This window comes from Haemorhous mexicanus, chromosome 1 (genome assembly GCF_027477595.1).
Source record: "Haemorhous mexicanus isolate bHaeMex1 chromosome 1, bHaeMex1.pri, whole genome shotgun sequence".
Taxonomy (NCBI): Eukaryota; Metazoa; Chordata; class Aves; order Passeriformes; family Fringillidae; genus Haemorhous; species Haemorhous mexicanus.
In genome coordinates this window covers 503696-526778 of record NC_082341.1, presented here as the reverse complement: position 1 = coordinate 526778, position 23083 = coordinate 503696, and the positions used below count along the sequence as shown (strand labels likewise).

General features: G+C 72.4%; 2 protein-coding genes and 2 non-coding genes across 6 annotated transcripts in view; all 4 read right to left on the bottom strand.

The window, feature by feature from the left end:
- Positions 1–1552: 1552 nt before the first annotated feature.
- Positions 1553–9718, bottom strand: TBRG4 (transforming growth factor beta regulator 4). 3 transcript variants are annotated; one of them, XM_059872378.1, is made up of 10 exons: positions 9310–9718; positions 8157–8471; positions 7330–7501; positions 6554–6711; positions 5649–5759; positions 5143–5287; positions 4047–4304; positions 3463–3574; positions 2756–2870; positions 1553–1911 (listed from the first exon to the last, which is right to left on the bottom strand). In XM_059872378.1, the coding sequence occupies exons 1-10, from the start codon at positions 9649–9651 to the stop codon at positions 1786–1788; spliced, it is 1854 nt and encodes a 617-aa protein (XP_059728361.1). In that variant the 5' UTR covers positions 9652–9718; the 3' UTR covers positions 1553–1785. The 3 variants fall into 3 exon arrangements, with proteins under 3 accessions (XP_059728361.1, XP_059728439.1, XP_059728523.1); XM_059872456.1 differs by lacking the exon at positions 9310–9718 and adding an exon at positions 8753–8797 and having other exon boundaries at positions 8157–8537; XM_059872540.1 differs by lacking the exon at positions 2756–2870.
- Positions 3644–3776, bottom strand: LOC132339523 (small nucleolar RNA SNORA5). The gene has a single exon (XR_009489676.1). It is a non-coding gene; the product is annotated as a small nucleolar RNA SNORA5 (small nucleolar RNA).
- On the bottom strand, positions 4904–5028 carry LOC132339517 (small nucleolar RNA SNORA5). Its single transcript, XR_009489674.1, has one exon. It is a non-coding gene; the product is annotated as a small nucleolar RNA SNORA5 (small nucleolar RNA).
- Positions 9719–10700: 982 nt separating the features above from the next.
- LOC132339254 (SCO-spondin-like) overlaps positions 10701–23083 on the bottom strand; it is a 28805-nt gene continuing 16422 nt past the window's right edge. Inside the window, exons 34-64 of the mRNA XM_059869435.1 lie at positions 22919–23069; positions 22698–22851; positions 22573–22627; positions 22139–22495; positions 21755–21910; positions 21100–21279; positions 20684–20806; positions 20326–20380; positions 19991–20119; positions 19759–19850; positions 19158–19661; positions 18427–18590; positions 17637–17815; positions 17434–17528; positions 17017–17292; positions 16739–16939; positions 15984–16181; positions 15428–15595; positions 15139–15270; positions 14783–15059; positions 14302–14457; positions 14181–14230; positions 13863–14064; positions 13701–13780; positions 13448–13589; positions 12638–13108; positions 12242–12491; positions 11986–12081; positions 11847–11907; positions 11634–11764; positions 10701–11219 (exon numbers count right to left, since the gene is read on the bottom strand). Of these exons, the coding sequence (XP_059725418.1) occupies positions 10701–11219; positions 11634–11764; positions 11847–11907; positions 11986–12081; positions 12242–12491; positions 12638–13108; positions 13448–13589; positions 13701–13780; positions 13863–14064; positions 14181–14230; positions 14302–14457; positions 14783–15059; positions 15139–15270; positions 15428–15595; positions 15984–16181; positions 16739–16939; positions 17017–17292; positions 17434–17528; positions 17637–17815; positions 18427–18590; positions 19158–19661; positions 19759–19850; positions 19991–20119; positions 20326–20380; positions 20684–20806; positions 21100–21279; positions 21755–21910; positions 22139–22495; positions 22573–22627; positions 22698–22851; positions 22919–23069 (5804 nt within the window). The remainder of the gene's footprint in view (positions 11220–11633; positions 11765–11846; positions 11908–11985; positions 12082–12241; positions 12492–12637; positions 13109–13447; positions 13590–13700; positions 13781–13862; positions 14065–14180; positions 14231–14301; positions 14458–14782; positions 15060–15138; positions 15271–15427; positions 15596–15983; positions 16182–16738; positions 16940–17016; positions 17293–17433; positions 17529–17636; positions 17816–18426; positions 18591–19157; positions 19662–19758; positions 19851–19990; positions 20120–20325; positions 20381–20683; positions 20807–21099; positions 21280–21754; positions 21911–22138; positions 22496–22572; positions 22628–22697; positions 22852–22918; positions 23070–23083) is intronic.

Sequence of the window (23083 nt, the reverse complement as noted above, 5' to 3'; positions counted from 1 at the left end):
CCCCCCCGGCTCTCGGGGACTCTCCGGGCTCGGCGCTGCCCGCGGCCCCCCCCGGCCCGGCCCCCCCCGCTCCCCCCGCTCGGCTCGGCCGGGCGGACGCGGCTGCGGCGGCGGCGCCGGAGCATCAGCGGGGCTGCGGCGGGGGCGGGGGGCCCGGCCCGGCTGATGTCAGCGGGAATCGCGTCCCGCCCGGCCCCGGCTCTGTCGCGATAGAGGGTTTGTGCCGGAGGGCGCGGGGCGGGCGCCAGCCGCTGCGGCGGGGGAGGGGGGCCCGGGCCCACCCAGCGCTTGCATCAGCTCCGGGGGGGGGGGGGGGCGAGGGCGGGGCCCGGCCTCAGTTTCCCCCACTTTGTCTCCTAGAACAGGGGGATGAGCATCCCGCGGTGTCCTGGGGGGAACTGGGGGGGACGCAGGGCGGAGCCCCCCCAAAGCGTCTGCGCGGGCCTGGTGACACCGGTGGGGGCAGGGAGGGAGCCGCGTGTCCCCCCCGCGTGTCCCCGAGCACCGGGGCTGCGGGATGAGGGCGGGCATTGTCCCCCCGGGCTGGCCGTGCCCGCGCCGCCGGTGCCAGGCACGGCCCCGGGCGGTGACTCAGCAGCTCCCGCCCGCCGTGTCCCCCCTGTCACCGCGTGTCCCCCCCAGCCGGCCGCGTCCCCCTCCCGGGGGGCCGGAGCGGTCCCGGCGCCAGGTGGACACTAATCCGCCCCCGGTGTGTCACCCCCAGGGCTGTCCTGAGCCACTTTGTCCCCCTGCCCCGTGCGGGGACTCGTGACGCCACCGGGGACACGGTGGGGGCTCCGGCCGCGATGTGACCCCCCCAGGCAGAGACGCCCCCGGACCGCGGGGTCCCCGGTGCCCCTGGTGCCCACCCCAGCCCCGCCCGGAGCCGGCCCCGGTCCCTGTCCCCATCCCCCGGGGACAATCCCGGGATAATCGCGAATCGAGGCGGTGGCGCCTGACGCCGATCCCGGCTCAGACCGGCGGCCCCGGGCACGGGGGGGGGACACGGCGGGGGGGCACGGCCACGTGCCACCAACACCGATGGCACCGCCCCCACTGCCACCCATCCAGTGTCACCCCACCCTGATGTCACCGTTCCCAGTGTCTCCAGTCCCAATGTCACCTGTCCCTGCCATCGCCCAGCTCCAATGTCACCTGGCCCCAGTGTCACCCGACCCCAATATCACCCAGCCCCCATGTCACTCAACCCCAATGCCAACCACCATGGATGGCACTTGGCTGCCATGGCACCTGGCATCAGTGCCACCCAGCCCCAGTGTCACCTGGCCACGATGCCAACTAGCCCCTATGTCACCCAGCCTGGATGTCACCTGGTCCCAATGACACCTGGCACTGATGGCAACTGCCCCAATGTCACGTCTCCAATGCCACCCATCCCCACTGTCCCCAAAGTCCCCCACAATGCCCATCCCCAGTGCCATGTCCCAAATGGCACCTGTCCCCATCCCCAATGCCACCCACCCCAAATGCCACCCGTCCCTGTGCCACCATGCCCAGCCACCCGTCCCTGTGCCACCACACCCAGCCACCATCCCTGTACAGTTCTGGGTTTATTTGAGCCGTTGGTGACACAGAGCAGCAGTCAAACAGGGATACGGGGACAGGGGGACCTCGCTGTGGGGTCCCACCCGGGCACGGTGACCTGGTGACGTGGCCACCTCGCTGTGGTGACGTGGCCACCTGGGCTCAAGCACGGGGCCACCTCGGCACGGTGACCTGCTCACACTGGCACAGGGACAGGGCCACCTGATGAGGTGAGGCAGGCTAGGTGGCCGTGTCGGTGGCCGTGTCACCTGCCGTGTCACTGGCCAGGGCCTTGGCCACCTTGTCCTTCAGGTAGGCCACGCGCTGCCGCTCCAGCTTCAGCTCCAGGAACTCGTAGTGGGGCACCTGCAGGGGACAGGGATGTGGCAGCAGCCATGCGGGTCCCAGCTGTGTCCCCTCCTGTCCTGCCCTGGCTCCCAGGCACCCACCTGGGAGGGTCTCAGCACTGATCTGGGGCCCAGTGCCCACCCTGGGACATGCCACCACCCCCCAGGTGTGACAGTGACACTGCCAGGGGTGTGACAATGAGAGCAGGGGCTCACAGTGACCCTGGGGGTGACACGTGGCTGTCACACTCCCCCCAGGCTATAATTACCCCCAGGGGTTAATCCTGGATGACCCCACAGGATCAGCTCGTCTGTGTCACCTCCCTGTCACCCCTGTCCCCCCCAGCACCTGGCAGGTGGCCCAGGGGGATCATGGTGGCTCATCCCTGCTGAGCCCCAGGCTGGGGGGAGCTGGCAGCCCCCCAGGAGGTGTCAGAGCCTCCATCCCAATGGTGCCAGCTGTGCCCAGGTGTGCCAGGGGGACAATGGCACCCGGCTGGTGTCACCAGGGTGGCCACGGGCACAGGGACCGTCCCCTGGGCTGGACGCAGGTGAGGCCACACCTGAGTCCTGGGGGCACCTCACAGGATGGGGGCTGGGCTGTGCTCCCAGGAGGGAGCTCCAGGTGGCATTTGGGGAATGTCTGGGGAATATTCTGGGAACATTCTGGGAATATTTTGGGAATATTTCGCCTGGAAGGGGCTGGGAGGGTTCAATGCCAGGTGGATGTGGCACCTGGGGCCAGGCTCAGCGGTGGCCCCGGCAGGGCTGGGCACACGCAGGTGCTGTCAGGGACCCGGGGGGGCGTTGCCAGCCCCGGGCTGGATGTCGCTGGATGTCGCTGTGGATGTGGCCGTGCTCACCTCGGCCAGCAGGAAGCCGGCGGCGCGCAGGTGCCTGCGGGCCAGCGAGCCCCGGCCCAGCAGCTCCCGGCCCCGCGAGCTGAACTGCGGCAGCTCCCAGCGCAGCACGGCCACCCTGGGGACAGGGACAGGGACAGGGGTGAGCACGGCCACCCCGGGGACAGGGACAGGGACAGCCGTGAGCACGGCCACCCCGGGGACAGGGACAGCCGTGAGCACGGGCATCCCAGGGACAGGGACAGGGACAGCCATGAGCACGGCCACCCCGGGGACAGGGACAGGCGTGAGCACGGGCACCCCGAGGACAGGGACAGGGACAGACACTGAGCACAGGCACCCCGGGGACAGGGACAGACACTGAGCACAGGCACCCCGAGGACAGGGACAGCCATGAGCACAGGCACCCTGGGGACACGGGACAGGCACAGCCATGAGCATGGGCACCCTGGGGACAGGGACAGGGACAGACACTGAGCACGGGCACCCTGAGCCCGCGGAGCCAGCCCTGTGGTGCCCGAGCTGTGCCCCCCTCCCATCACTTCCTGTCCCATGTCCCCTCCTGCCACCTCTTCTCCCCCAGTGACCCTTTCTATTCCCCCTCCTCATCCCCTCCCTGTTCCCCTCCTCTTCCTCCCCCCTCTTGTTCCCCCCTTCCCCTGCTGTCCCCCCCTCCTGTCCCCTCCCCTGTCCCCCCTGTCCCCACCCACCTCCTGGCCCCCGGAGGCAGTGGCTTTGTCCCCTCAGAGTGGGACAAGTGGGGGGCACTGAAGTCCCTCACGGGCAGAGGTTTGTTGTCACTGTCCAGCACCGCCTCGGCATCTGCAGGGACAGAGGGGACAGGGGACTCAGAGCCACCCGGGGGGGCTCTGCTGACCCCACCCAGGGCGGCAGTGTCCGTGGGGATCCGCCTCCCCGGGTCCCACGGCAGGGGACAGGGACACGCGGAGCACGGAGCTTGCTGTGGCAGCCGGTGGCCGGTCCCCGACACTGCGGGACAGGGACCGAATTTGACTGGGCTGCAGAGGGTGACAGGGGGTGGCAGGGGTGTGACAGAGCCAGGAGGGCTGGAGTGGGACAGGGAAAGGTGACAGGGCTGGGGTGGAGAGTGACAGGGCTGCAGGGTGACACAGGAAGGTAATGGGGTGACAGGGCTGGGGGGACTGGGGTCACAGGGGAAGGCAGCAGGGGTGGGGGTGCCAGGGGTGCCCAGGTGGGTCCCAGGGCCCCGGGGGTGGCACTGGAAGGTGCCCAGGCGGGTGCCAGCCCCGGGGGTGGCAGAGGTGGCACTCACCAATGTCCCAGCCGTACACTGTGCTCACGTTGTACCGGACGAGGTCGTGGCCCCCCAGCGCCCCTGGCAGTGCCTCCCGCAGCCACCGCTGCAGGGGGGTGGCCTTCTCTTTGTCCTTGTCCCTGTCCCTGTCCCCATCTCCCCCCAGCAGCTCAGGGGGCAGGAAGGGCCCCTCGTAGCCCGGGGCCTCCAGCCTGGCCGTGGCGTTGATGTGCAGCAGCTTCAGCCACAAGCTCTGTGCCCGCAGGGAGCTGTCACCTGTGGGACAGGTGGGGACACGCTCAGGTGGCACCCACGGCACACAGGAACAGCCCCCAGCAGCACCAGGGAAGGCTCGGGGGGGACAGTGGGAACATTCCCCAGGAAAGGGCTGGATGTGACACCTGGCACAGGGGCCGTGTCCCCAGGGGCTGAGCCAGGTGGGGCCGGGCTCAGATGGCACCAAGGGCCAGGGGAACGGCCCCAGGCAGTGCCAGGGGATGCCCAGGTGGGATCTGGGGAATGCTCCTCTGGAAAGGGCTGTGCAGCCCCCCTGGTTCAGTGGCCATGGGGCTGTGCCACCTGGGACAGGTGACCTGCAGCCCCTGGGCTGTGACACCAGGACACAGCCTGTGCCCCAGGTGACCTGCAGCCCCTGGCTGTGACACCAGGACACAGCCTGTGCCCCAGGTGACCTGCAGCCATGGGGCTGTGACACAGCCTGTACCCCAGGTGACCTGCAGCCCCTGGCTGTGACACAGCCTGTGCCCCAGGTGACCTGCAGCCCCTGGCTGTGACACCAGGACACAGCCTGTGCCCCAGGTGACCTGCAGCCCCTGAGAAGCCCCCAGCCCAGGCACTCCCAGACTCCATGTCTCCAGTGGCTCTGACCCCCTGGGTCCCACGGCAGGGGACACAGGGCTCGTGGGCACGGAGGTCACTGTGGCAGCCGGTGGCCGGTCCCCGCCATGGGGGGACAGGGACCGAATTTGACTGGGCTGCAGGTGCCAGCAGCACCTGTGGGACAGGTAACACCCCCAGCTGCCCCGCCCCAGCTCCTGTCCCATCCCTGGATCCCAGCTCAGGGCGTGGCCGGCCCCGCTGTGCCGGGGCTCACCTCGCAGCCGGGCCTGGAACTCGGGGGACAGCACCTGGCGCAGGTGGGGGTGCTGGGGCTGCTGCAGGACACACAGGGACCACACCACATCTGTCAGCAGGTGCACGTCCAGCTGCTGCTCCTGCCCCTGCAGCCGCTCGTGGATCTGCAGAGGGAGCACAGGGAGCCCAGCTCAGCCACGCAGCTGTCCCCGTGTCCCTCGGTGGGGCTGCAGGGTCCCTCTCAGGTGACCCTCTCGCCCCGTGGATTCAGCCATCCAACAGCCCCTCTCCCATGGGAATGTGCCAGGGGAACACCTGTGCTCCGGGACAGGTGACAGCTTGGGGGGGTCACCTGGAGGGGGTTCCAGGGCCCCTCCCGGTGCCCAAAGAGGGAGCTGGGACACCTGGAGAGCCAGGACACGGGAAAAGGGGGAGTTTGAGAGGCTTTGGGGAAGGGATCTGTAGCTGGGGGGGTCTCTGAGGTCCCTCCCCAGCCAGAGCACTCGGGAGCCCCAGGGACGTCACCATGGAGAAGAACTCCTCGCTGGAGCTGGGCTGGAAGTTGAGGCGGGCGAAGGAGACGAGGATCCCACAGAGCTGGGTGATGGACAGGTCCTGAGTGTTATCCAGGCAGTACTGAGGGAAAAACGGGAATGTGGGGCTGTCCACAACGGGGACGGCAGGGACAGGTGGGACACGGCAGCCAGAGACACCTCCCAAGGACAGGTGGGACATGGCAGCCAGAGACACCTCCCAGGGACAGGTGGGACACGGCAGCCAGAGACACCTCCCAGGGACAGGTGGGACACGGCAGCCAGAGACACCTCCCAGGGACAGGTGGGACACGGCAGCCAGAGACACCTCCCAGGCGGGAGCGCCAGTGAGGGAATGCTGGGACTGTCTCCAGGCATGAGGGGAAGCTCTGGAATATCCTGGAGTGGGTGGGAGAGAGCAGGGGGATGGACCTGGCAGGAACTGGGGCAGAAGAGGCAGGAATTTGGGAGAGGAGCAGCGAGGAAAAGCTGGGAAACATCAGCAGGGACCTGCGGGGTGGGACACCAGGGGTGGGGGAGCTCATCCAGCCACAAGGGCAGGCCTGGAGTATCTCAGTCTGCACAGGGACAGAACTGGGACAGAACAAGCATCAGCAGTCACAGCTGGAGGCTCTGGATGGAGCCAAATCCAGTGGGAAATGATCCCTGATTCCCACTGGGAATGGTGACACAGCCTGGACAGGGAGGGGCCCTCACTGCCACCTGCTCCCAGGTGACAATGTCCTGAACTGGTGAGAGGAACCTGCTGGGAAAGGTGACAACAACCCCTGCACAGGCAAGTGTCCCCTGCCTCCCCCAGGGCCAGGTGAGGTTGCCCCACCCTCTCCGTGCCCCCCCAGGGCCAGGTGAGGTCCCCGCTGTCCCCCCAGGGCTCACCTGAGCCATGGCCTCGGCGAGGGGCCGGCTGAGCCAGCGCAGGCTGGCGAAGGAGCGGGCACAGCGCGACACCTGAGCCGGGCTCAGGCTGCCCAGGTGAGGCTGCAGCTCCAGGGCCAGGCGGTGCAGCACCTGGGGCTGCTGGAAGCTCAGCTTACCTGTGCCAAGGGGGGACAGCTCAGCACAGGGGGCTCTGAGCACCTCTGTCCTGTGCCCCCCACACCACAGGTGACAGCTGGAACGGTCACCTGGAGAGGAGAGGCTCCAGGGACACCTCAGAGCCCTCCCAGTGCCTAAAGAGGCTGCAGGTGAGCTGGGGAGGGACTGGGGACACCCAGGGGGGCAGAATGGCCTCACGCGGAGCTCCCAGGGGTTTGGGACACCTGGAGTGACAGGACACCTAGAATGGCCTCCTCGATGACCCTGGGCTGACCCACAATGCCCAGCCCCCTGTCCCACCCAGCACTGGGGTAACCCACTGGGAACAGCTGCTTGGGCTCACCTGGACTACCCCACCCCACCTGGCTGGCAGAGGACAGGATTGGGACCTCAAAGCTCACCTGGACTCCCCCACCCCACCTGGCTGGCAGAGGACAGGATTGGGACCTCAAAGCTCACCTGGACTCCCCCACCCCACCTGGCTGGCAGAGGATAGGATTGGGACCTCAAAGCTCACCTGGCCCCCCCACGCACTGCCAGCCCAGGCAGCTCCCAGCCCCGGGACAGTGACACGGGACCAGGACTGTCCCCAGCCCCGCAGGTGGCCTGGCACTCACTGAAGGCGAAGAGCAGGTCGGTGAGCACGGGCAGGGGCAGCTCGGCAGGTTTCTGCAGCAGGTGGTAGGACAGGGCCCGCAGCAGGGGCACGCAGCGGCGCTGCTGCAGCGCCAGCGCCAGCGCCACGCGGCGCAGCTCGTCAGGGTCAAACTGCTCTGCCAGCTCCAGCGCCTGCAGGGACAGGTGGGACAGGTGGGACAGGTGAGACAGAACAGGTGGGACAGGTGAGACAGGCACAGAACTGCTCTGCCAGCTCCAGCGCCTGCAGGGACAGGTGGGACAGGTGAGACAGGCACAGAACTGCTCTGCCAGCTCCAGCGCCTGCAGGGACAGGTGGGACAGGTGGGACAGGTGAGACAGGTACAGAACTGCTCTGCCAGCTCCAGCGCCTGCAGGGACAGGTGGGACAGGTGAGACAGGTACAGAACTGCTCTGCCAGCTCCAGCGCCTGCAGGGACAGGTGGGACAGGTGAGACAGGTGAGATAGGACAGGTGGGACAGGCACAGAACTGCTCTGCCAGCTCCAGCGCCTGCAGGGACAGGGACACAGGCACAGGTGAGAAAGGGACAGGTGAGACAAAGGACAGGGGAGACAGTTACAGGAATCAAACTGCTCTGCCAGCTCCAGCACCTGGCACAGGGACAGGTGGGACAGGGACAGAACTCTCAGCCAGCTCCAGGGCTTTGCAGTGACAAGTGAGACAGGGACAAGTGGGAGAGGGGAGACAGAGGACAGCTGGCACTGCTGACCCCAGGTGACCCCACCCAGGCCAGGCTGAGGCCCGGGTCCCCCCCAGCGCCACCCCCCGTGCCGTGCGGGTCCCACCTTGTCCTCCAGGCGCTCCATCAGGGCGGGGGACAGGTGTCCCACCTTGGCCATGAGCGTCACCACGGTGCGGGTGCCCTCCAGCTCGGTCCAGCGCAGCTCCAGCTTGCGCAGCACCTCGGGCAGCAGCAGCCCCTGGTGGCCCTGCCCCGCCAGCTGCTCGGCCAGCTGCACCAGCTGGCGCAGGGGCAGGCGCCGCAGCCGCCACAGCACCTCCTGCTCCACCGAGCGCACCTGGCGCCCGCCCCGCGCCAGCCCCAGCGCCGGCAGGCTGCGCAGCACCTGCAGCAGGGCCGAGTTCCACACCTGCGAGATCTGCAGGGGACAGGCGTGAGACGGGGGACAGGTGTGAGACACGGGGCCACCAGCCGTGTTCCACACCTGGGAGATCTGCAGGGGACAGGCGTGAGACACGGGGACAGGTGTGAGACACAGGAACATCAGCCGTGTTCCACACCTGCGAGATCTGCAGGGGACAGGTGTGAGACACGGGGACACCAGCCATGTTCCACACCTGCGAGATCTGCAGGGGATGGGGACAGGTGTGAGACACGGGGACAGGTGTGAGACACAGGAACATCAGCCGTGTTCCACACCTGGGAGATCTGCAGGGGACAGAGGGGCATGGGTGACAGAGGGACAACAGCCGTGCTCCACACCTGGGACATGGGAACAGGTGTGACACAGGAACATGTACGACATGGGGACACTAACCCTGTTCCACACCTGAGAGATCTGCAGAGGACATGGAGACAGGTGTGACATGGGGACACCAGCCCTGTTCCACACCTGAGAGATGTGCATGGGCCAGGGACACGGGTGACACGAGTGACACAGGAACACATGTGACACAGGGCCACCAGCCGTGTTCCACACCCAGGAGATCTGCCACAGGGACAGGTGTGGGACAGGGACAGCCAGTGTGAACCTGAGGCACTGCTCCTCTACCTGCGCCACCTCCCAGGTGTGCCCTGAACCCGCTGGAGGACCTGGGTACTGCCAGCCTGTGCCCCAGCTGCGCCCTGAGCGCTCAGGTACAGAGCAGAGCACAGCAGGCACTGCAGCCCTGTCCCCTGCACCACCCCCAGGTGTGTCCCCAGCAGCACTCCCAGGTGTGTCCCCAGCAGCACCCCCAGGTGTGTCCCCAGCCCACCTGCGCGTCCAGGGTCCCCAGGAGCTGCTGGAAGCGGGGGTCCCCGCGCAGGCTCTGCGTGTCCAGGCGCTGCTCGCCGCTCAGCCGGGCCAGCCGGGCGATGGCCAGCGCCGCCAGGTTGCTGCTCAGGGCGTTGTCGCGGCTCAGCTGCAGCAGCTCCTGCGCGCTGCCCGCCGCCCGGATCAGCTCCCGCAGCTGCTGCTCCTCGCCCTCGGGCCGCGCCCGCGGCTCCTCGGCGGGCCGGGCCGGGCCGGTGCGCAGGGCGGGCCCCGGGCCGGGCCCCGGCGGGGCCGGCAGCAGCAGCAGCCGCCGGCAGCAGCGGCGAACCAGGTGCGCGGCCATGGGCAGGGCTCGGGGCCGGGCAGGGCTCGGCGGCGCCGGGCCGGGCTCAGCGCCGCATGCCGGGACTCTGCGCGGGACGGAGCGTTGGGGCGGCCCGCACCGGACACTGCCCCCGGCCCCGCGTCACTGCCCCGCCGTGCCCGAGCTCCCCCCGGTGCCGGTCTCCCCCGGCCCATCCTCCCTTCCCCCCCCGCCCCGCTCCCGGCCTCCCCCCGCTCCATCCCTGGGTTCCGGTTTCCCCCGGTTCTTCCCCGGGCCCGCTTCTCCAGCCCCGTGTTCCACAGTCCCGATCCCAACGCCGGTCCCGATCCCATCCCCGACCCCATCATCGATCCCGATCCCGATCCTGGTCTCGGTCCCATCCCCGATCCCGTTCCCATTTCCGTTCCCGTTCTCGGTCCCGGTCCCGCTCCCGGCCCTCTCTGACCTCTCCCGCCCCGGCCGCGCGCACGGGCCGCCACCGAGTCGCGCAGTTATGACGTCACGCGCCGTACCCGCTCGCTATTGGCCGCTGGTTGCGTCATCAGGCGGCGTCGGCGCCTTTTCCGTGACGGGGCGGGAGCGCGGCCGCCATCGGCGCTTGGGTCTCCAAGAGGCGTCCCCGAGAGTGTCCCCAGAGTGGCCATCCCGCAGTGTCTCCGCGGTGCCCCCGCCTCCCGGAGGGGCCCGGACCCGCCTACCCGCCCGCCTCTCTGTGGGGCGCCCTCGTGTGGTGGCGGGGGAAACTGCAGCCACCGCCGCCCCCGCGACCCCCAGTTCATCCCAGTGCCCCCCAGTTCATCCCAGTGCCCCCCAGTTCATCCCAGTGCCACCCCCCCGAGACCCCCAGTTCATCCCAGTGCCCCCCCAGACCCCCAGTTCATCCCAGTGCCCCCCAGTTCATCCCAGTCCCCCCCCGAGACCCCCAGTTCATCCCAGTGCCCCCCAGTTCATCCCAGTTCATCCCAGTGCCCCCTCGGAGACCCCCAGTTCATCCCAGTTCATCCCAGTGCCCCCCCAGTCCCCCCGGTGCCCCCGGGTGAGGTTATCGGTTAACGATTAGTTATCGATTATTGCGCTCCATCGACTATCGATCGTTTATTGGTATCGATAAGGATCTCCTCGATGCCGACACGGGGAGGAGGGGCGGTGTCCGGGGGTCTCCTCAGCGCCGGCTGAAGTCCCCGCCTGCGGGACAGGAGGGTCCGGCTGTCCCCGAGCCCCCCGCAGCCCCCCCAGACACCCAAGGACCCCCGGGACCCCCGGGACAGCCCCTCCTCCACCCGCAGCGCTCTGAGCCGTGCGGGGGCCGCGTGTCCCCCCTGGAGCCCCGCAGGATCCCCCGCACCCCCCGAGCCCGGCAGGACTCCCCCGGTTCCCCCCGCTCCCCCCGTTCCCCCCGCTCCCCCCGTTCCCGGTCCCGCTCCCGGCCCCGCACCCCGGCAGGGCTCGCAGCGGCACTCGGCGATGCGGGGCAGCAGCGCGGGCCGGGGGCGGCCGCGGGGGCACGGCAGGAGCAGGGCCCGCACGGGCCGCGCGGGGTCCAGCCGGTAACTGCAGCACTCGCACAGCGACCGCACGTACGGCTCCTGGGGACAGCGGGTCACGGCGCGGGGACAGCCCCGAGGGCCCGGAGAGCCCCGGACAGCCCCGGAGAAACCCGGAGACAGCCGGGAGACAGCCCCGGAGAGCCCCGGGCAGCACCGGAGAGACCCGGAGACAGCCCGGAGAGCCCGGAGCCAGTCCCGGAGAGCCCGGGCAGCCCCAGACAGCCCCGGAGAGCCCCGGGCAGCACCGGAGAGACCCGGAGACAGCCCGGAGAGCCCGGAGCCAGTCCCGGACAGCCCGGGCAGCCCCAGACAGCCCCGGAGAGCCCCGGGCAGCCCGGAGAGCCAAGGACAGCCCCGGAGAGCCCCGGAGACAGCCCCGGGCAGCCCCGGGCCGAGTAGAGGCGGCTCCGGGGGCAGCAGGCGGGGCTGGGGTCCCCCCCGCGCCTCCCGTACCTGCGCGCTGACGGCGGTGCGGGAGCGGCACGCCCCCGCGCAGTAGGTGACACGGACGCCCCGCAGGACACACGCGCCCTTGGCGATGGTCCGGAGCGCCGTGAGGAGCCGGCACGGCCCGGGGGGCTCCTCTGCACCGGGGGGGGGACACGGCGTGAGCGGGGGAGGCTGCCGGGGCCGCCCCTCCTCGGGACCCCCGGGTGTGCGTCTCACCTGGCCACTCGTCCCGGCACACGGGGCAGCAGCTCCCGGGCTCCCGCACCGGCTCCGCGCCCTGCGGGGACCCCCAGGCTCAGCCCCTGCCCGCGGGGACCTCCCCCGCGCCCCCCGGAGTGCCCCCGGAGCCCCGCACCTCCGGGCAGGTGAGCGCGGGGCAGGAGGTGGCGCAGGTGACGCGTCCCTCGGAGCAGCGACAGGTCCCGCACGGCTCCTGCCACTCGCTGTCGGCCTGCAGGGGGGCAGGGACCCCGAACATTGGTCAGGGACCCCCAGACGGGGGTCAGGGACCCCCGCCCGCGCCCCCCGCCCTGCTCACCGCTCGTAGCGCCCCGCGGTGCCGGCAGCCGCAGCCCCCCGCGGTCACGCACTGCCCGGAGCCGTTCCGGTACCGGCCGGGGGCGCAGGCGCAGCGCGGGGGGGCCGAAGGGGTCCCGAGGGTCGCGGGAGTGCCGGGCGTCGTGGGGGCCGCGGGGACCCCGGGGGTGCTGGAGCTGTCCGGAGTCGCGGGAGTCGCGGGGGATGCGGAGGTTCCGAGGGTCGCGGGGGTCCCCCCGCAAGTCCCGGGGGGCTCCGCCAGGTCCTGGCAGCTGCGCTCGCAGGCGGGGCCGGGGTCCAGCCATACCTCGCCCGGGGGGCAGCCTGGGGCCACCGGGAGCGGCACTGGGAACGGTACCGGGAATGGCACCGGGAACGGCACCGGCACCGCCCTGACCCCGGCCCTCCCTCCTTCCATGGCCCCGGCCCTCCGTCCTCCAGCCTCCATCCCTCCCTCCCTCCCTCGCTACCTCCGCCCCCTTCCCTCTCCCACCCCTCCGTTCCCCTCTCCCGTTCTCCCCCCGCTCCCTTCCCCGTTCCTTCCCCGTTCCCTCCATCCCTCCTTTTCCCCGCTCCCCCGCTGTGCCTCCCGTGTCCCCGGTGTCCCGCTCTCACCGGGGCACGCCTGGGGGTTACACGCCGCCGTCTCCTCCCCGGGGCTCTCCCCGCACGGCGACCCCGCCTCGGGGCCCTCCCGGCACTGCCGCTGCCGCCTCCGGGTGCCGCCGCCGCAGCTGCGGGAGCAGCGGGACCAGGGGGACCAGGGGGACACGGCGGGGGACAGGGAGGGCTCGGGAGAGACGGGGAACAGGGCGGAGAGAGGGGGCGAGGGGGACCGGGGGGACACGGAGGACCTGGGCGACATGGGGATGGCGGCAGTGGCGGGCTCCGGGGAGGGACACGGCAGCGCTGGGCAGGTCAGGGTCCCGTTCTCGCAGGTGCTGCACGGGGGGTGACACGCGTGTCACTGTCACCGCCCGTTGGGCCCTGCCGTGTGGCACCGCCACGGTGCCCGTCCCGCCAGCACTGTGCCCGTCCCAGCCTGTCCCCCGTGTCCGTCCCACTGCCCCCGTGTCCGTCCCACTGTCACCGTGCCCGTCCCGTTGTCCCCGTGCCCGTCCCGCTGCCACCACCGTGCCTGCCCACCCCCTGGCCCCGTGCCGTTCCCCCGTGTCCCCCCACCCCCGTGTCTGTCCCCAAGTGACGGTGCCCCCCCCATCGTGTCCCCCCCGCGCCCCCACTCGTGCCCGTCCCGCCGTGCCCCCCCCGGTGTCACGCACCAGTTGTGACACCCGATGCGGGTCAGGGTCCCCGGGGACACCTCGCGGCTCCCGCTGTCCCCGCCGGGGGTCCCGCAGCGGCAGCGGCTCAGGGGGACGCAGTGCCCGTCTTGCAGCAGCTGCCCGGGGGGGCACCGGCACCCTGGGGGCATGGGGGCACCGTGGGGGCTCGGGGGGCACCGGGGGGGCTCGGGGGGCATCGGAGGGGCTCGGGGACCGGGGACAGCCGCGGGGGCCGGCGGCCTGGCCGTACCTGGCTCGCACGGTCCCTGCAGACACAGCACCGGCGCCCAGGTGTCCGCGCAGCTCCGGGGGCACCGCCCGGCGCAGGGGCTGCGGCTGCGGCCCCCCCCCGCCGCACCCGGGGTCTGGGGGACACGGCACCCCTGAGCAGCCCGGGGGGTCCCAGGGGTGCAGGGAGGGGGCGCCCGGGGCGGCAGCCCGGGGGTTACCGGGGCAGGCGCTGGAGGGGCAGCTCTCGCTCTGGGTGCGGACCCCCGCACACGCCCGCCCAGGGGGCTCGGGGTTCAGCGGGTGCCGGTGGCGCAGGCGGGACCCCCCCACGCAGGGGTCTCCGCAGGGTCCCCAGGGCCCCCAGGGGCTCCAGTCACACGGCTCTGGGGGGGCACGGGAGGGCACCGGAGTCACCGGGACCCTCAGAACCCCCCAGTGCCCTGTCTGACCCCCCTGCCCTCCCCAGGACCCCCCAGTCCCCCCTCCGGCCCCCCCATACCGGCCGCACACGGCGTGTCCCAGCACTCGGGTCCCTCGGGGGTGCAGGTGCTGCGGGGGGGACACAGGCGGTGGGTGGGGGGCGCCCAGAGCCCCCCGGCCCCCCCGGCCCCCCAACTCACCACTGCCGGCACGGGCCGGGGCTCCAGCGCTCGCCCAGGGCCCGCTCGCCCCCCGCCCAGGGGCACAGGGGGGGGCACGGCGACTCCTCGCAGCCCCGAGCCTGCTCCTGGGGGGCCCCGCAGGGTCCCCCCCCGCCCTCGGGGGGGATGGGAGTCCTGGGGTGGTCACACGGGACATTGGGGTGAGCACCGGGGACCCGGCTGGCACCAGAGGTGTCCCCGCAGCCCCCAGTGTCGAGTCGCCCCCGTGGGTTTCGTGTCCCCCCAGTGCCAGGTGTGTCCCCAAGGTGCCGTGGCCCCCCCAGAGGTGCCCCCCAGGGTCATGCCCCCCCCAATATATACCCTATTCTCTCCCAAGTTCTGTGTCCCCACAGTTCCGTGTCCCCCCGCCCGGTGTCAGTGTCCCCAAGGTGCCGTGCCCCCCCTCAACCCCCTTGTCCCCTCCGTGTCGCACCCCAGGCCCGTGTGTCCCCCCCTTCACCTGTACCGCTCCTGCCGCCCCCCCCCGCAGGTGACGCTGCAGGGTCCCCACTGGCTCCAGCGGCTCCAGGCGCAGGGGGGGGTCCCGGGGGGGGTCCCGGGGGTGGCGGTGGGGGGCGGACACCCCCCCGGGACGCAGCGCAGCCGCCCCCCCGCGCAGGTGCAGTTGCGGCAGCCCCGGGCGTGGCCGCCCCCCCCCGGCACCCAGAGGTGTCCCCCCGCGTCCAGGCACTCGCACAGCGCGGGGGGGACACAGCCCCCGTCCTGCTCCAGGGTCCCTAGGGGGGACAGGGACACTCTCAGGGGGGGCTGCGGCCGGGGGAGTCCCCCAGGGGTCACGGGGGGTTCGGGGCTCACCGGGAGGGCAGCGGCAGCCGGGCTCGCAGGGGGCGCCCCCCTCGCAGGACACCCCCTCCTGCAGGTCCCGGCAGCTCCGCGGGCACCGGCTGGCACAGGGGGACACGGTCTGCCCGGGGGGGCACCGCGGGCCTGGGGGGGCACCGTCAGCGCCCCGACACCCCCAGGGACCCTCCGAGCCCCCCAGGGCACCCCCAGCCTCCCGCAGCTCCCCCCGCCGCCGCTCCCCAGCGGAGAGCCCCCGGCCCGCCCCCCCAGCCCCTCCTGGTGCCCCCCCGCACTCCCGTACCGCAGGGCCGGGGGTTGCAGACCCGCAGCTCGTGCGCCCCCCCGGGGCAGGGGCTGCCCCCGTTTTTGGGGGGGGGGCGGGAGCAGGAGCGGCTGCGCACGGAGCGGCCCCCCCCGCACGTGACGTCACAGCGCGACCAGGGACCCCACGGGGACCAGGCGCCGTTCACTGCGGGGAGACAGGGGGTGACCCCCAGAACGGCCCGGATTCGCTCTGAGACCCCCAACGCCCCCCGCTCCCAGCCCCCCTGAACCCCTCAGCCAACCCCTCCAGCCCCCCGAGCCCCTCCAGCCCCCCGGTTCCTCCAGCCCCCACCGAGCCCCCCCAGCCCCCCGAGACCCCGGTTCCCCCCGAGCCCCCCGATCCCCCTTTAGCCCCCCCTCTCCAAGCCCCCAGGGGTCCCCACGCCCCCCCAGTCTCCACAAGCCCCTGATCCCACCACAGCCCCTCTGAACCCCCCAAGATCCCCCCGGTCTCAGCTCCCCCCACCGCCCCATGACCCCCACACCCCCCAATCCCCCCCAGCCCCCCGATCCCGCCCCCAGCCCCCCCGCACCCCGACACGCCGTCACCCCGCACGGCCGGCGCTGCTCGTGGCCCCCCAGGATTTGGGGGCACCAGGGCTCCCCGGGGCCGGGGGGGGCGAAGGCCCGGAGCCGCCGCTGCTGCCCCCCCCCGCAGGGCCGCGAGCAGGACCCCCAGGGCCCCCAGGGGCTCCACTGGCACGGGCAGGGGGGCGTCACGCAGGGGGGAGCTGCGGGGAACCCCAGCGTCAGCGGGACCCCAAAACAGCCCAGAACCCCCCACAGCGGGGCAGGGACCCTCCGGATCCCCCCGCAGTGAGCAGGACCCCAGAGCCCCCCAAACCCCAAACCCTCACAGGGGGCAGGCTGCAGGGACCCCAAAGCCCCCCCAGACCCTCCAGGACCCCCAGCTCCCAATGGCTCCCCAAAGCACCCCATAACCCCGTACCCTGGCAGTGGGGCAGGCTGTAGCAACCCCAAACCCCAAAGCCCGTACCCTGGCAGTGGGGCAGGTTGCAGGGCTGACCCCAAACCCCAAAGCCCGTACCCTGGCAGTGGGGCAGGTTGCAGGGCTGACCCCAAACCCCATAACCCCAAACCCCAAAGCCCGTACCCTGGCAGTGGGGCAGGTTGCAGGGCTGACCCCAAACCCCATAACCCCAAACCCCAAAGCCCGTACCCTGGCAGTGGGGCAGGTTGCAGGGCTGACCCCAAACCCCATATTCCCCCGTACCCTGGCAGTGGGGCAGGTTGCAGGGCTGACCCCAAACCCCATATTCCCCCGTACCCTGGCAGTGGGGCAGGTTGCAGGGCCGTCGCTCGGTGCTGCCCCCCGCCCCGCAGTTCTCCCCCGCGCAGTCCCGGCGGCGGCTCCGGCTCGCGGGGCTCTCGGGGCGGGTGCAGCTGTGGCTGCAGGGCCCCCACGGCCCCCAGGACCCCCACGGGACCACCGGCACCGCCCGGGACCCCCCGGCCTCCTCCTCGTCCCCTACGGGAAGGGTCCGTCAGTGCCGCGGGGCGGGGCAGACCCCCGGGGTGGGCGGCACAGGGGGTGGGGACCCTCACCTGGGGCTGTGGGGCTGAGATCTGGTGTAGGGCTGAGATCTGGTGTAGGGCCGAGATCCGCTGTGGGGCCGAGATCCGCTGTGGGACTGAGATCCGATATGGGGCTGAGATCCGGTGTAGAGCTGAGATCCGCTGTGGGGCTGAGATCCGCTGTGGGGCTGAGATCTGCTCTGGGGCTGAGATCCGCTGTGGGGCTGAGATCCGATATGGGGCCAAGATCCGCTGTGGGGCCGAGATCCGATATGGGGCCAAGATCCGCTGTGGGGCCGGGCTCCGCTGCGGGGGCACAAACAGCCGGTGACACCCTCGGGCCCGCCGGGACCCCCCTCAGTGGGGCCGTGACCCCCGGCGCAGGGCAGGGGGCTGTGGGGCCGTGACCCCCGGCGCAGGGCAGGGAGCTGTGGGGCCGTGACCCACCGGCGCAGGGGGGGCTCGGGCAGCTCGCTGTCGCGGTCCCGTTGCAGGCGGAGCCCCCGGGGGGGCCGCAGCGCAGGCGGCCCCACAGGCACGTGCTGGGGGGCACAGGGGGAGTCAGGGGGGGCAGCAGGCGATGGGAGGGGAGGGGGCGTGGGGAGGACCACGGGGAGGTGGGGGAGGCCCCCGGGGTGTCCCCTCCTCACCAGCGGGAGCAGCCCACGCGCAGGGTCCCGCCCGGCGGCAGCTCCACGACCGGGGGGTCCCCAGCGGGGGTACCGGAGGGCTCCGGGCCGGGGGTGGTCCCGGGAGGGATCCCGGTGGGGGTCCCGGGCGTGCCCCCCCGCAGCAGCGCGGCCGGCACCGAGCAGGGGCACTGCTGGGGCTGAGCAGGGGTGGGGGGCTCCCGGGGGGCACCCACAGACCCAGAGACCCCAAACCACCCCAAACCACCCTAAACCACAGACCCAGAGACCCCAAACCACCCCAAACCACAGACCCAGAGACCCCAAACCACCCCAAACCACCCCAAACCACAGACCCAGAGACCCAAACCACCCCAAACCACAGACCCAGAGACCCCAAACCACCCCAAACCACAGACCCAGGGCTCCCACGAACCCCCCACTGTTCCGGCCGGCACCCACCATCCTGGGGGCACCCATGGGGCACCCACTACCCCACTGAAGGCACCTTGGGTACCCCTTCCCACTGCCCCACGGGTCCCTCCCCCTCCCCGTGATCCCCCCGACCCAGAGACCCCCCGACGCAGGGACCACCCTGCCGGGGTAGCCCACCAAGCCCCGGTGGCCCAGGGAACCCCTCCCACCCACAGGACACCCCCACAAACGGGATCCCCCACCCCGGGACCCCCGACCACTCTGAGGGGCGCCCGTGGATTTGAGGACCCCACCCCAACCCCAAATTCTCTCCCCCATCATTCCCACCCCAGGATTTGGGGACAGCCCCCACGGGGGGTCCCCCCGGGGGTCTCACCTGCAGGCAGGTGCGGCGGTGCAGGAAGGTCCCGGGGGGGCAGTGACAGCCCTCCTGGCACCCCGCCGCGCACCCCACGGCCCCCCCGAGGTGGGCGCAGCTCCGGGGACACCCGGAGCCCCCCCCGCACTCACGGAAGGTCCGGCCCGGGGGGCACCCGGCCTCTGCACCCCCCCGAAAAAACGCTCAGTGCCCGGGGGCAGCCGGCCTCGTCCCCCCAAAAACAGCCCGGGGGCACCCGGCCTGTGCCCCCCACCACCCCCCGGCTCAGGACCCCCGGGGGGGTGGGGTGGGGACGAGGGGCAGCGCTGTGGGGCAGGGGGGGTCCGTGGGGCTCTGTGGGGCTCTGTGGGGTCAGTGGGGCACTGTGGGGTCTGTGGGGTCAGTGGGGCTCTGTGGGCATTGTGGGGGCTGTGGGACAGGGCTGTGGGGCACTGCGGGGTCCTTGGGGCTCTGTGGGGTCTGTGGGGCACTGTGGGGTCAGTGGGGCACTGTGGGGTCTGTGGGGCACTGTGGTGTCTGTGGGGCACTGTGGGCTCAGTGGGGCAGAGCTCTGGGGCACTGTGGGGCAGCGCTGTGGGACAGGGCAGAGCTGAGCTCGGGGGCTCTGGGTGACATTTCTGGGTGACAGCTTCTGGGTCGGGGTCCCTGTCTCGGGGTCTCTGTCGGGGTCCCTGTGTCAGGGTGTCCGTGTCGGGGTTCCCGTGTCGGGGTGTCCGTGTGGCACTCACCGCGACACACGTGGCTGTGGCAGCTCTGGCTCTGCAGGGCCGGCCCCGGGCACGGGGGGGTCCCGCAGCCCCGGCGGCGCCAGCGCTCGCCCCCCCCGCACGGGGCGCTGCAGCCGCCCCAGGGCCCCCACGGCGACCACCGGCCACGGGCGGGCACCGGCGGCTCGGGGGCCCGGGCGGGCTCTGCGCTCCGCGGCGACACCGCCACCCCCGGGGGCTCTGTGCTCCACGGCGACACCGCCACCCCCGGGGGCTCTGTGCTCCACGGCGACACCGCCACCCCCGAGGGTTCTGTACTCCACGGCGACCACCGGCCGAGCGCGGCGTCCGGGGACTCCGGGGGCTCCGGGGACTCCGGGACCCAGAGCGGCTCCGTGCCCCACGCCGGCTCCAGCGACCCTGGGGACTCTGGGGACCCTGGGGACTCTGGGGACTCTGGGGTCTCTGTGCCCCCCGGCGGCCAGGGCGCCCCGGTGGCCCCAGGCGGCCCCGCGCTCCCGGGCTCTGCGGACAGACGGACACGCGGGGCTCGAGGGGCCGCGGCGGCACTCGGGGGTCCCAGCTCCGGGAGCCGGGGGGTCGGGGGGATCCTGGCACGTACCGGGTCCGCAGAGCTCGGGACAGCCCCGGATCTCTCGGGGGGTCCCGGTGCAGGGGGCACCGCCCAGCGAGGCCGCGGGGTTCGTGGGAGACCTGTGGGGAGTGGGAAGAGGGGCAGGACCCCCCGTTACGGGTCATACCTCCCCCGCTGTGGGGTCAGATCCCCCCGCTATGGGTCAGGACCCCCGTTATAGGTCATATCCCCCCCTCTATGGGTCAGGACCCCCCCTCACCTGAAGCGCTGCCGAGTCCCGGTGCCGCAGTCACAGAGGGTCCAGGGGGTCCAGCGCGACCACCCGCAGGATTCAGGGGAGCCCCGATTCCCGGGGACCCCCATCACCCCCGCAGGGACCCCGCAGGCGCTGGAGGGAAAAGGAGGGTCACTCCAAATCCTGGGGAGCCCCTGGGAGCCCCCGATGTTCAGGGACCCCATGTTCTGGGGACGCCCAGCACCGAGGTTTGGGGCACAGATGGGTTTGGGGTGTAGCAGGGTGCAGGTACGGGCGGGATTTGGGGTACAGAGGTGTCTGGGTTACGGGGGTTGGGGTACAGTGGGGTTTTGGGGTACCTGGGCTCGATGCAGCCGCTCCCCTGCAGCACCAGACCGGGCCGGCACCGGCAGCCTGGGGGTGGGGGCGGTTCAGGGGGGCTTCAGCCCCTGTACCCCTCCCACCGCCCCCTAAACCCCCCCCAGACTGCTCCGTGCCCCCGCCAAGCTCCCAAACCCTCCCTAAGCTCCCTCCCAGTCCCCCAAGGTCCCTCAAGCCCCCTCCATGCCCTTCCAAGCTCCCAGTTCTTCCCAAATCCCCCAAATCCTCCCAAATCCCCCCGTACCCCCCACCAGCCCTCCCAAGCCCTCCCCCGAGACCCTCCCGGGACCCTCCCAAGCCCCCCCCCCCCCCCCGCGTCCCCCAGACTCCCCAGACCTTCCTCGCAGCCCCCTGGGCACGAGCTGTTCCCACTCAGGTCCGCGCAGGTGGGGGGGCAGGGGGGGACCCCCAGACCCTCGCACCCCCCCGGGGGGACCAGCAGCGTCTGGGGGGGGCAGGCTGGGGGAGACACGGGGAGGTCAGGGGGGGAAAGGGAGACTCGGGGTGGTTTGGGGGGCTGGGGGAGATGGGGGGGGCAGGGATGGGGGAGGCCATTGGAGCAGTCAGGGATGGAGGGGTTGGGGGGACTTTGGGGATTTCAGGCGGCTTGGGGGGCTGGGGTGAGCACTGGGGGTTTGGGGGCTCCGGGGGGGGGATTTGGGGGGGGGGGATTTGAGGAGGGGCAGTGGCGGCGCTTAGGGACGGGGGAACAAGGTTGGAGGGCTGTCCCCAGCCCCCTGTGCCCGCCGTACCTGGGGGGTCCCCGCAGGGCCGCAGGTTGCAGGGCCGGCTCTGCAGCGCCCCTCCCTCGCACGGCTGCCCCCCGTTTTTTGGGGGGGGGTCGCTGCAGCTGCGGCGGCGGGTCTGCTCTCCCCCCCCGCACGGGGCATCACAGGAGCTCCAGGACCCCCAGGGCGCCCACCCGCCCGCAACTGGGGGGGCAGGGGGCGGTCAGGGGGGGTCAGCACCCCCACACCGCCCCAGGGCCACCCCCGCACCCCCTGACCCACAGTGCCCCCCTTGGGGACCCCTCCGGAACCCCCGAGTGGGCAGCGAGCCCCCCGCACTTGGGGTCTGCAGACCCCGAGACCCCCGCCCCTGGGGATCCCCTCGGCCGGGGATGGGGGTCCCCCTCACTGGGGAGGTCCCAGACTCGGGGGGTCCCAGCCCGGAAAGGGGGATCGGTGCCACCCCCGCAGAGCCCAGACCCCCGGGGGTCCCACCCATAAGGGGGTCCCAGCCCTCCTGAAGGTCCCGCCCTTACCGGGGGTCCCCGCCCCGCCGGGGGCCGCAGCCCGAGCGGGGGGCTGGTGTGGGGGTACCTGGGCAGGCTGGCAGGGTTGGGGGTACCTGGGCAGGCTGGCAGGGGTTGGGGGTACCTGGGCAGGCTCGCAGGGTTGGGGGTACCTGGGCAGGCTCGCAGGAAGCACACGCGGGTGTCGGTGTCGGGGGGCTGGGCGCAGCCCCCCTCGGGCGGGGTCTCCCTCCGGCGCCGCAGAGCGACCCCCACCCCGCAGGAGCGGCTGCAGGACCCCCACCCCCCCCAAGGCGGGGGGGCGCAGCCTGGGGGACACGGTGGGGGCAGGGTGACCCCCATGTTTTTGGGGCCCACCCTGCAGCCCCCCAAGCTCGGTGTTGCCCATGTTGGACCCCGCAGCTCCCCCCTGACCGGGCATTGCGCCCCCGGAACCCCCCGGCCCTGGGCGCTGTTTCGGGGCCCGACCCCCCCTTTCACAGGGGCTCCCCAGTTCTGGGGGGGCCTTTCCTCCCCACCTCCCGGGGTCCCCTCACCTGGAGGGGTCGCGGGGACCCCCGTGGGAGCCAGTGAGGACAACTCCGGCTCGTGGGGGGTCGCGGAGCCTCCGGGGGGACTCGGGGTGTCCTCGGGCGGGGTCGCGGTTCTGGGGGTGCCCCCGGGAGCGCTGGGGGGCTCCGGGGGGGTCTCGGCGCTTCTGGGCCCTTCGGGCCAGGCCGTGGGGCTGGAGGGGGCACGGTGAGGGAGCGGGGGCAGCAGGGGAAGCCCCCAGTGCCCCCCCGCTTTGGGGACCCCCAGATCCCGGCCCTCCACCGTGCCCCTCTCGTACCCGGGGCTGCCGGGGGGCGACAGCGCTGTCATCATCCAGGGCGTGGTGGCCGTGGCGTTGTCACCTGCAGCGTGGACAGACACGGCGGTGGCGATGGGGGCCACCTCCACCTCCCCTGGGACCCCGGGACCCCCCACTCACCCGCGGGGCCGCAGGTGCAGCAGGAGCCGCCGTCACCTTCCCGCAGCGCCTGGCCCTGGGGACACCGGCAGCGTCACCGCCACCGCCACGCGCGGCCCGGCCCGCCCCCCGCGCCCCCCCCTCACCTGGGGACAGCCGCGGAGGGGACAGTAGGGGACACAGCGCACGGCCCCGGCTGGCAGGCACTGGCACACCTGGCAGGGGCCCCCCGGCCAGCGCTCGCCGGGGACGCGCCAGCGGCCCCGCTCCTGACACCGCGGGCACGGCGCCGTGCGGCACCTGCGGGTGGGACCGTCACACATCGGCGGGACCCCCGGGCCCCCCGCCACCCCCGGGCCCCGCTGACCGTCGGGCCTTGCGGTAGATGCCGCGGCAGTGCCGGCCGCCCCCGCGCCGGGCCGGGTTCGAGGGGCTGCGGAAGGACCACTGCACGCCGGGGGTCCCGCAGCCACCCGCGCACGCCCCCCACGGAGACCACGACGACCACCCGCAGTCCACTGTGGGGGACACC